The sequence below is a fragment of the Perca flavescens genome, chromosome 6 (assembly GCF_004354835.1).
Source record: "Perca flavescens isolate YP-PL-M2 chromosome 6, PFLA_1.0, whole genome shotgun sequence".
In the NCBI taxonomy this organism is placed as follows: Eukaryota; Metazoa; Chordata; class Actinopteri; order Perciformes; family Percidae; genus Perca; species Perca flavescens.
This window is the reverse complement of record NC_041336.1, coordinates 3,195,309-3,207,003: the sequence shown is the minus strand read 5'-3', so window position 1 is coordinate 3,207,003 and position 11,695 is coordinate 3,195,309. Positions and strand designations below refer to the sequence as shown.

Sequence of the window (11,695 nt, the reverse complement as noted above, 5' to 3'; positions counted from 1 at the left end):
GGGTTTAGACCGAGACTTTGAGAACGAGACTTTGAAGGGTTTAGACCGAGACTTTGAGAACGAGACTTTGAAGGGTTTAGACCGAGACTTTGAGAACGAGACTTTGAAGGGTTTGGACCGAGACTTTGAAGGGTTTGGACCGAGACTTTGAGAGGTCTAGAGAGACACTTTGAGGGGTCGAGACCAAGACTTTAAGGGGTCTAGACCGAGACTTTGAGGGGTCTAGACCGAGACTTTGGGGGGTCTAGACCGAGACTTTGAGGGGTCAAGACTGAGACTTTGAGAACAAGACTTTGAAGGGTTTAGACCAAGACTTTGAGAACGAGACTTTGAAGGGTTTAGACCGAGACTTTGAGAACGAGACTTTGAAGGGTTTAGACCGAGACTTTGAGAACGAGGTTTTGACATAAATGCAGATATATAAAAATGCAGTATACAATACAGAAGGAAATGTTCTGGAGCCTATTTTCCCGCCAATACTGCCAACGTTTTCTTTGCTGTAATCAGATCAGAATATATTTATATTTATGTTTATGGGAAACATCCATGTGTACAGACAAGGCTAGCAGCAGCAGCATGGCCAAGCAGTGATTAGTGCTGCATGCAGAGAGAAACTGAAGGAAATGTAAAAAATAATCATGCAGTAAAGTCCCGGTCACACCAGCGTGAGATCTGAACGAGACTTGAAGGGTTTAGACCAAGACTTTGAGAACGAGACTTTGAAGGGTTTGGACCGAGACTTTGAGAACATGACTTTGAAGGGTTTGGACCGAGACTTTGAGAACGAGACTTTGAAGGGTTTGGGCCGAGACTTTGAAGGGTTTAGACCGAGACTTTGAGAACGAGACTTTGAAGGGTTTAGACCGAGACTTTGAGAACGAGACTTTGAAGGGTTTAGACCGAGACTTTGAGAACGAGACTTTGAAGGGTTTAGACCGAGACTTTGAGAACGAGACTTTGAAGGGTTTAGACCGAGACTTTGAGAACGAGACTTTGAAGGGTTTGGACCGAGACTTTGAGAACGAGACTTTGAAGGGTTTGGACCGAGACTTTGAGAACGAGACTTTGAAGGGTTTGGGCCGAGACTTTGAAGGGTTTAGACCGAGACTTTGAGAACGAGACTTTGAAGGGTTTAGACTGAGACTTTGAAGGGTTTAGACCGAGACTTTGAGAACGAGACTTTGAAGGGTTTAGACCGAGACTTTGAGAACGAGACTTTGAAGGGTTTAGACCGAGACTTTGAGAACGAGACTTTGAAGGGTTTGGACCGAGACTTTGAGAACGAGACTTTGAAGGGTTTGGACCGAGACTTTGAGAACGAGACTTTGAAGGGTTTGGACCGAGACTTTGAGAACGAGACTTTGAAGGGTTTGGACCGAGACTTTGAAGGGTTTAGACCGAGACTTTGAGAACGAGACTTTGAAGGGTTTGGACCGAGACTTTGAAGGGTTTGGACCGAGACTTTGAGAGGTCTAGAGAGACACTTTGAGGGGTCGAGACCAAGACTTTAAGGGGTCTAGACCGAGACTTTGAGGGGTCTAGACCGAGACTTTGGGGGGTCTAGACCGAGACTTTGAGGGGTCAAGACTGAGACTTTGAGAACAAGACTTTGAAGGGTTTAGACCAAGACTTTGAGAACGAGACTTTGAAGGGTTTAGACCGAGACTTTGAGAACAAGACTTTGAAGGGTTTAGACCGAGACTTTGAGAACGAGACTTTGAAGGGTTTAGACCGAGACTTTGAGAACAACACTTTGAAGGGTTTGGACCGAGACTTTGAGGGGTCTAGACCGAGACCTTGGGGGGGCTAGACCGAGACTTTGAGGGATCAAGACTGAGACTTTGAGACCGAGACTTTGAAGGGTTTAGACCAAGACTTTGAGAACGAGACTTTGAGGGGTCGAGACCGAGAGTTTGAGAACGAGACTTTAAGGGGTCAAGACCAAGAGTTTGAGAACGAGACTTTGAGGGTCGAGACCGAGGCTTTGAGACCAAGATTCTGAGGGGTCGAGACCGAGACTTTGAGACCGAGACTTTGAGGGGTCGAGACCAAGACTTTGAGGGGTCTAGAGCGAGACTTTGAGGGGTTAAGACCAAGACTTTGAGACCGAGACTTTGAGGGGTCTAGAGCGAGCCTTTGAGGGGTTGAGACCGGGACTTTGAGGGGTCTAGACCGAGACTTTGAGACCGAGACTTTGATGGGTCGAGACCCAGACTTTGAGACCCAGACTTTGAGGGGTCAAGACCCAGACTTTGAGGGGTTAAGACCAAGACTTTGAGACCGAGACTTTGAGGGGTCGAGACCGAGACTTTCAGACCGAGACTTTGAGGGGTCGAGAGCGAGACATTAAGGGGTCGAGACCGAGACTTTGAGAGCGAGACTTTGAGGGGTCGAGAGCGAGACTTTGAGGGGTCGAGACCGAGACTTTGAGACCGAGACTTTGAGGGGTTGAGACTGAGACTTTGAGGGTCGAGACCGAGACTTCGAGGGGTTGAGACCGAGACTTCGAGGGGTATAGACCGAGACTTTGAAGGGTTGAGACCGAGACTTTGAGACCGAGACATTGAGGGGTCGAGACCGAGACTTTCAGACCGAGACTTTGAGGGGTCGAGAGCGAGACTTTGAGGGGTCGAGACCGAGACTTTCAGACCGAGACTTTGAGGGGTCGAGACCGAGACTTTGAGACCGAGACTTTGAGGGGTTGAGAGTGAGACTTTGAGGGTCGAGACCGAGACTTCGAGGGGTTGAGACCGAGACTTCGAGGGGTATAGACCGAGACTTTGAAGGGTTGAGACCGAGACTTTGAAGGGTCGAGACCGAGACTTTGACGGGTTTGGACCAAGACTTTGAGGGGTCGAGACCGAGACTTTGAGACCAAGACTTTGAGGGGTCGAGACCGAGGCTTTGAGACCAAGACTTTGAGGGGTCGAGACCGAGATTTTGAGACCGAGACTTTGAGGGGTCTAGAGCGAGACTTTGAGGGGTTGAGACCGAGACTTTGAGGGGTTGAGACCGAGACATTGAGAGCGAGACTTTGAGGGGTCTAGAGCGAGACTTTGAGGGGTCTAGAGTTAGACTTTGAGGGGTCGAGACAGAGACTTTGAAGGGTCGAGACCGAGACTTTGAGGGGTCGAGAACGAGACTTTGAGGGGTTGAGAGCGAGACTTTGAGGGGTTTAGAGCGAGACTTTGAGGGGTCTAGACCGAGACTTTGAGGGGTCTAGAGCGAGACTTTGATGGGTCTAGACCGAGACTTTGAAAGACCGAGACTTTGAGACCGAGACTTTGAGGGGTCGAGACCCAGACTTTGAGACCGAGACTTTGAGGGTTCTAGAGCGAGACTTTGAGGGGTCGAGACCGAGACTTTGAGGGGTCTAGACCGAGACTTTGAGACCGAGACTTTGAGGGTTCTAGACCGAGACTTTGAGACCGAGACTTTGAGGGTTCTAGACCGAGACTTTGAGACCGAGACTTTGAGGGGTATAGACCGAGACTTTGAGACCCAGACTTTGAGGGGTCGAGACCCAGACTTTGAGACCCAGACTTTGAGGGGTCTAGACCGAGACTTTGAGACCCAGACTTTGAGGGGTCGAGACCGAGACTTTGAGAGCGAGACTTTGAGGGGTCGAGACCCAGACTTTGAGACCGAGACTTTGAGGGTTCTAGAGCGAGACTTTGAGGGGTCGAGACCGAGACGTTGAGGGGTCGAGACCCAGACTTTGAGACCCAGACTTTGATGGGTCGAGACCGAGACTTTGAGACCCAGACTTTGAGGGGTCTAGACCGAGACTTTGAGACCCAGACTTTGAGAGGTCGAGACCGAGACTTTGAGGGGTCGAGACCAAGACTTTGAGAACCAGACTTTGAGGGGTCGAGACCCAGACTTTGAGACCCAGACTTTGAGGGGTCAAGACCCAGACTTTGAGACCCAGACTTTGAGGGGTCTAGACCGAGACTTTGAGACCCAGACTTTGAGGGGTCGAGACCGAGACTAACTAAAGGTCTTAACTCAAAGAAAATCGGAAATCGGAATCGGCCTAGAAAGTTGTAATCGGTGCATCTCTACCGGACAGACAGCAACAACTACACACTGCAGGTGGGTGACTGTACCTGGTCGGGGGGGGCGGGGGGAAGAGGCTTGGAGGGGGGGGCAGGCCGCTGATCAACGGGTTGAAGCAGCATCAAGAAAAGAAGAAGAAGAGCAGCCGGTCAGTGAAGGATGAAGACACGATGACGAGGAGAACTGTTTCTCTGCATACGTACGAACACAGTTCATAACCCTCGGCTACACACACTCAGACCTAGAGCTGGGCAATATATGGATATTATATATCGATATATCGTGATATGAGACTAGATCTTCTCTCCTCTCTCTCCCCCCTCCTCTCTCCCCCCCCCTCTCTCTCTCCCTCTCCTCTCTCTCCCTCTCTCTCTCTCTCTCTCTCTCTCTCTCTCCCTCTCCCTCTCCCCCTCCTCTCTCTCTCTCCCTCTCTCTCCACCTCCTCTCTCTATCCCTCTCCTCTCTCTCCCTCTCCTATCTCTTCCTCTCCTCCTCTCTCCCTCTCCTCCTCTCTCTCCTCTCCTCTCTCTCTCTCTCTCCCCTCTCTCTCTCCTCCTCTCTCCTTGTCCTCTCTCTCCCTCCCTCTCTCCCTTTCCTCTCTCTCTTCTCTCTCCCTGTCCTCTCTCTCTCTCCTCTCTCTATCCCTGTCCTCCTCTCTCTTTCCCTCTCCTCTCTCTTCCTCTCCTCTCTCTTCCTCTCCTCTCTCTCTCTCTCCTCTCTCTCTCTCTCCCTCTCCTCTCTCTTCCTCTCCTCTCTCTTCCTCTCCTCTCTCTCTCTCTCTCTCTCCTCTCTCTCTCCCTCTCTCTCCTTGTCCTCTCTCTCCCTCCCTCTCCTCTCTCTCTCCCTTTCCTCTCTCTCCTCTCTCTCCCTGTCCTCTCTCTCTCCGTCTCCTCCTCTCTCTCTCTCCTCTCCTCCTCTCTCTCTCCCTGTCCTCTCTCTCTCTCTCTCCCTGTCCTCTCTCTCTCTCTCTCTCTCTCTCTCCCTGTCCTCTCTCTCCCTCTCCTCCTCTCCTCTCTCTCCTTGTCCTCTCTCTCCCTCCCTCTCTCCCTTTCCTCTCTCTCTTCTCTCTCCCTGTCCTCTCTCTCTCCTCTCTCTATCCCTGTCCTCATCTCTCTCTCCCTCTCCTCTCTCTCCTCTCCTCTCTCTCTCTCCCTCTCCTCTCCTCTCTCTCTCCCTCTCCTCTCTCTCTCCTTGTCCTCTCTCTCCTCTCTCTCTCTCCCTCTCCTCCTCTCCTCCAGTCTCTCCTCTCTCTCTCTCTCCCTCTCCTCTCTCTCTCCCTCTCCCCTCTCCTCCTCTCTCTCTCCTCTCCTCTCTCTCTCCCTCTCTCTCCTTGTCCTCTCTCTCCCTCCCTCTCCTCTCTCTCTCCCTTTCCTCTCTCTCCTCTCTCTCCGTCCTCTCTCTCTCCGTCTCCTCCTCTCTCTCTCCTCTCCTCTCTCTCTCCCTGTCCTCTCTCCTCTCTCTCCCTGTCCTCTCTCTCTCCGTCTCCTCCTCTCTCTCTCTCCTCTCTCTCTCTCCCTGTCCTCTCTCTCTCTTCTCTATTCTCTCTCTCTCTCTCCCTGTCCTCTCTCTCTCTCCCTCTCCTCTCTCTCTCCTCTCTATTCTCTCTCTCTCTCCCTGTCCTCTCTCTCTCTCCCTCTCCTCTCTCTCTCCTCTCTATTCTCTCTCTCTCTCCTCTCTCTCCCTGTCCTCTCTCTCTCCGTCTCCTCCTCTCTCTCTCCTCTCCTCTCTCTCTCCCTGTCTCCTCTCTCTCTCTCTCTCTCTCTCTCTCTCCCTGTCCTCTCTCTCTCCCTCTCCTCTCTCTCTCCTCTCTATTCTCTCTCTCTCTCTCTCTCCCTGTCCTCTCTCTCTCTCCCTCCTCAATAGATGCCTTTGGTCTGAACTGAACTTCACGATATGAACGACAACAACACGGAGACGCCACAGACACACAGATCAGACAGCCAGCCAATCGGCTCGTTAGGCTCGTTAGCAGCCCAGGAACTCAGACCTTAACTCCTCCAGGTGAGGTTACCTGCGGCAGGGTTGTTAAGGCGGGGTCGGGGGGGAGTGGCTTAGTGGGAGGAGCAGGTCTGTCATTAACCTGATAGGAGAGAAAACAGGAAGCAGAGGCAGAGTGACAGCTGATACATGCACAGGAGAGGAGCATCTGTCGGTACCCGATCGGAGCTGCCTGCACGATCTGGTCCACGTTAGCCTACCGGGAAGCTAACGTTAGTTTAGCTAACAGCTAATTCGGCTAACGGCAAGCTGACAGCTTGATTCAGTCTAAAATAACATCTCACTATCTGCTGGCTGTCTGTCCCCTGAACACACTGTAAAAAACATCTCCTCACTATCTGCTAGCTGCCTGTCCCCTGAACACACTGTAAAAAACATCTCCTCACTATCTGCTAGCTGCCTGTCCCTTGAACACACTGTAAAAACATCTCCTCACTATCTGCTAGCTGTCTGTCCCTTGAACACACTGTAAAAACATCTCCTCACTATCTGCTAGCTGCCTGTCCCTGAACACACTGTAAAAAACATCTCCTCACTATCTGCTAGCTGCCTGTCCCCTGAACACACTGTAAAAAACATCTCCTCACTATCTGCTAGCTGCCTGTCCCTTGAACACACTGTAAAAAACATCTCCTCACTATCTGCTAGCTGTCTGTCCCTTGAACACACTGTAAAAAACATCTCCTCACTATCTGCTAGCTGCCTGTCCCCTGAACACACTGTAAAAAACATCTCCTCACTATCTGCTAGCTGTCTGTCCCTTGAACACACTGTAAAAAACATCTCCTCACTATCTGCTAGCTGTCTGTCCCCTGAACACACTGTAAAAAACATCCCTTAGAGCACCTTTAAGACGTTATAACAATAAAGACTAGTGTCGAGTGATTGTATTTTAAAGTAAAGTAGAACTAACGTAACAGCTGTTCTATATGTTAAAGGTTATTTTCAGGTTTTATTTTGAGGGTCTTTTGAAGGTTATGACATGCTGTCTCAGCTAGCGGTTAGCCGAGTTAGCTGCTAGCTAAACTAACGTTAGCTTACAGCTACAACCGGACACGTGGAACAGATTGTGTGCAGTGCATGGGCAGAACGGATGGTGTACCGACAGCATCGGTCAGAGGTCAAACAAGCAGGAGTGTTAATGTGAGCTGACATCTGCAGCTGCCATGTCACTTCCTCCTTCTTCTTCTTCTTCTTCTTCTTCTTCTTCTTCTTCTTCTTCTTCTTCTTCTTCTTCTTCTTTCACAATGAACTCACTGTTGTTGCAACATGTTTTGTTACACAGTTCAGCTGTTCAGGAAGTTGATGATGAAATGGCTGAAACTAAACTCTAAGGGTGGACTCACACTTGGCCCTGTTTGGCCACTTGACCCTGTTTGGCCAGTTGGCCCTGTTTGGCCACTTGGCCCTGTGCTTGGCCAGTTGACCCTGTTTGGCCAGTTGACCCTGTTTGGCCACTTGGCCAATCAGGGCCAGAACACGCTCAGGTCATTAGGGACACACACACACACACACACACACACACACACACACACACACACACACACATTCACACACACACACATGCACACACACACACACACACACACACACACACACACACACACACACACACACACACACACATTCACCACACACACACATGCACACACACACACACACACGTTCACACCACACACACACACACACACACACACGTTCACACCACACACACACATGCACACACACCTACACAAGTACACACACACACACACACACACACACACACACACACACACACAGACACACTAGTCTGTATCACTATCTTTGTGGGGACCCATCATTGACATAATGCATTCCCCAGCTAGCCCCTTACCCTAACCTTAACCCTTACCCTGTAAGGGTGTAGTTGCTATGGTTACCTCTTTGTGCGGGGGGGTCAGGGGGATGTCCGTCGGGGGGTTCAGGTGGTATCTCAGGGGGCGGACCTGCTCGCCGTTCCTGCCGTCCTCTCGCTCCGTCACCGGTGTCCTGACCACACACACACACACACACACACACAAACACACACACACACACACACACACAGCTTTTACCTGTGGCCCGGTTGGCTCAGCGGTAGAGCGGGCGCACGTATCACTGGGGTACATGTCCCCCTAGGGGTACTCTGGAGGACTGCAGACTACAGTCTATGGCTTTTCACATCCACAAACTAAACCAACAACCAGACTTAAAGCTGCACCTCTTGAAGCGTTGAGGACTTCATTACCCAGAATCCTCTTTCTGTGGCTTCCACACAGCTGCTTAAAAGACAGGTTGGTACCATAAACACATGTTGCCAGATGTGAACTGTGTGAGACGGATCAGTGCAGCTTTAAGATCTGAGAGGACCTTCAGTCTGTTGTCATCGCATCACTGACTTTTGGGAGTTTTATTCAATATTATAGCATTATACTGACTGAATATACTCTGTTATTATCTATAAATGGTCTTTATTCAATATTATAGCATTATAATGACTGAATATACTCTGTTATTATCTATAAATGGTCTTTATTCAATATTATAGCATTATAATGACTGAATATACTCTGTTATTATCTATAAATGGTCTTTATTCAATATTATAGCATTATACTGACTGAATATACTCTGTTATTATCTATAAATGGTCTTTACTCAATATTATAGCATTATACTGACTGAATATACTCTGTTATTATCTATAAATGGTCTTTATTCAATATTATAGCATTATACTGACTGAATATACTCTGTTATTATCTATAAATGGTCTTTATTCAATATTATAGCATTATACTGACTGAATATACTCTGTTATTATCTATAAATGGTCTTTATTCAATATTATAGCATTATACTGACTGAATATACTCTGTTATTATCTATAAATGGTCTTTATTCAATATTACAGCATTATACTGACTGAATATACTCTGTTATTATCTATAAATGGTCTTTATTCAATATTATAGCATTATACTGACTGAATATACTCTGTTATTATCTATAAATGGTCTTTATTCAATATTATTGCATTATACTGACTGAATATACTCTGTTATTATCTATAAATGGTCTTTATTCAATATTATAGCATTATACTGACTGAATATACTCTGTTATTATCTATAAATGGTCTTTATTCAATATTATTGCATTATACTGACTGAATATACTCTGTTATTATCTATAAATGGTCTTTATTTAATATTATAGCATTATACTGACTGAATATACTCTGTTATTATCTATAAATGGTCTTTATTCAATATTATAGCATTATACTGACTTAATATACTCTGTTATTATCTATAAATGGTCTTTATTCAATATTATAGCATTATATTGACTGAATATACTCTGTTATTATCTATAAATGGTCTTTATTCAATATTATAGCATTATACTGACTGAATATACTCTGTTATTATCTATAAATGGTCTTTATTCAATATTATAGCATTATACTGACTGAATATACTCTGTTATTATCTATAAATGGTCTGACATAACCTATGAGCATCCTCTGATGTTATTAGTCAAAGTAATTCATAATTTCAGCTTTTTTTAAACACAATATTTAGGGCCCGAGCGGCGACAGCGGCGAAGGCCCTATTGAAACTGAAGGTATTATTATTATTTTCCCGTCAAATGGCTTTTTGAGGGGCTTAATATATTCAAAAACTCACCAAATTTGATGTTGCATCAAGTCTGGTGAAAATGTACGTATTTTAAGGGTTTCGGGAATAGAAGCACAAAAATGGCTCGCTAGCGCCCCCTAGAAAGTTAAGAAAATTGAGCCCCTGCAGTGCGTTTAACGTAGACTCACGAAACTTGGTACACATATGTAACATGTCAAGATGTACAAAAAACTTCATTAGAGCCATACCCTAAACCCAACAGGAAGTCCGCCATTTTGAATTAAATGTTCGAAATTAGTGCGATTTTGGCCATTTCCACATGTCGTACTTTAACGAACTCCTCCTAGAGATTTCATCCGATCAACTTCAAACTTGGTCTGAGCCATCTTAAGACGTTAAAGATGAAAAGTTGTTAAAAGAAAAACTTTTCGTCATAGGGCGTGGCCGTGGCGGGGCGGCCATTTTGTGCGTTTCGCCGCCGAAACAGGAAGTGGGTGTAACTCGAGTGTACGTTGTCCGATTACCTCGAAACTTTTCAGGATTCATAAGAGTCCGACCCTGAGGACAAATAAAGGCCGATATTTACTTAAAGTCATAGCGCCACCTAGTGGCAACAGGAAGTAGGCCTAAAAGTCAAGGTGCTATACTTTAACGAACTCCTCCTACAGATTTCATCCGATGGACTTTAAACTTGGTCTGTACCATCCCAACACCTTAACGATGAAAAGTTATTAAAAGAAAAACTTTTCGTCAGACGGTGTGGGCGTGGCGTGGCGGCCATTTTGAGTGTTTAGCGATGAACAAAGAAGTTGTAACTTGAGTGTACGTTGTCATATCTGCCACTCCCCCTTTTATTACTAATGGCCCGATTGATGTAAACACTTGTGTGAGGTATCATTGAACTCAGCAGAGACTTCCTTCTTCATTGGTGATGGTTTGGCCCGCCCCCTATGATTAAGCCACGCCCCCTTTCATACATGCTGACCCATTTAAGGTAGAATCTTGTGTGAGGTATCATTCATCTCAGCAGAGGCTTCAATTTTAATTGGTGATGGTTGGACCCGCCCCCTATGCTTTAGCCACGCCCCCTTTCACAGCCAATGAACCGTATGTCGTAAGTTGATCATTTCATTTCTTTAATTATAATGTAAATGTTAAGATGTATATTTACAGTAAAAGGGGATTTGATGACTGTAATTAAAAACGTTTTATTTACATATATTTACATAGGATTAAACTATTTGTATCTTATGTTTTGTTACAGTTTTCACTCTTCTGTCTGTGACATGATGTAAAGAGCCACAGTAAACAGTTTGAGAAGCTTACTACGACTCAACTTGTCATTTTCAGAAAGAGTTTAGCTAGTTGAATAGCTGCAGTTGCTACACTGTAGCGAAGACAACATACATAAATTCCAAAAATAAGTGTCAAACTAGAGGAAATAAGTTGGTTTTAGTGGTGTATATACTGGTGGTAGGAAAAGAAGAAAAGAAATTACCAAACTTCACAACACTCCATGTAAATAATCAGGACTTTTAGCGTGTATAGAGCCAGCATATCTCCACCAGACTCCATGTAAATAATCAGGACTTTTAGCGTTTATAGAGCCAGCATATCTCCACCAGACTCCATGTAAATAATCAGGACTTTTAGTGTGTATAGAGCCAGCATATCTCCACCAGACTCCATGTAAATAATCAGGACTTTTAGTGTGTATAGAGCCAGCATATTTCCACCAGACTCCATGTAAATAATCAGGACTTTCAGTGTGTATAGAGCCAGCATATTTCCACCAGACTCCATGTAAATAATCAGGACTTTTAGTGTGTATAGAGCCAGCATATTTCCACCAGACTCCATGTAAATAATCAGGACTTTTAGCGTGTATAGAGCCAGCATATTTCCACCAGACTCCATGTAAATAATCAGGACTTTTAGCGTGTATAGAGCCAGCATATCTACACCAGACTCCATGTAAATAATCAGGAATTTTA

The 11,695-nt window shown here is 46.1% G+C and overlaps 1 protein-coding gene across 1 annotated transcript in view; it reads right to left on the bottom strand.

Annotated features, from left to right (window-relative positions):
• Positions 1–6,006: 6,006 nt before the first annotated feature.
• Positions 6,007–11,695, bottom strand: part of adam15 (ADAM metallopeptidase domain 15) — a 76,974-nt gene continuing 71,285 nt past the window's right edge. Inside the window, exons 19-21 of the mRNA XM_028579806.1 lie at positions 8,306–8,336; positions 7,959–8,067; positions 6,007–6,139 (exon numbers count right to left, since the gene is read on the bottom strand). Coding sequence (XP_028435607.1) covers positions 6,041–6,139; positions 7,959–8,067; positions 8,306–8,336 — 239 coding nt within the window. The 3' untranslated portion in view covers positions 6,007–6,040. The remainder of the gene's footprint in view (positions 6,140–7,958; positions 8,068–8,305; positions 8,337–11,695) is intronic.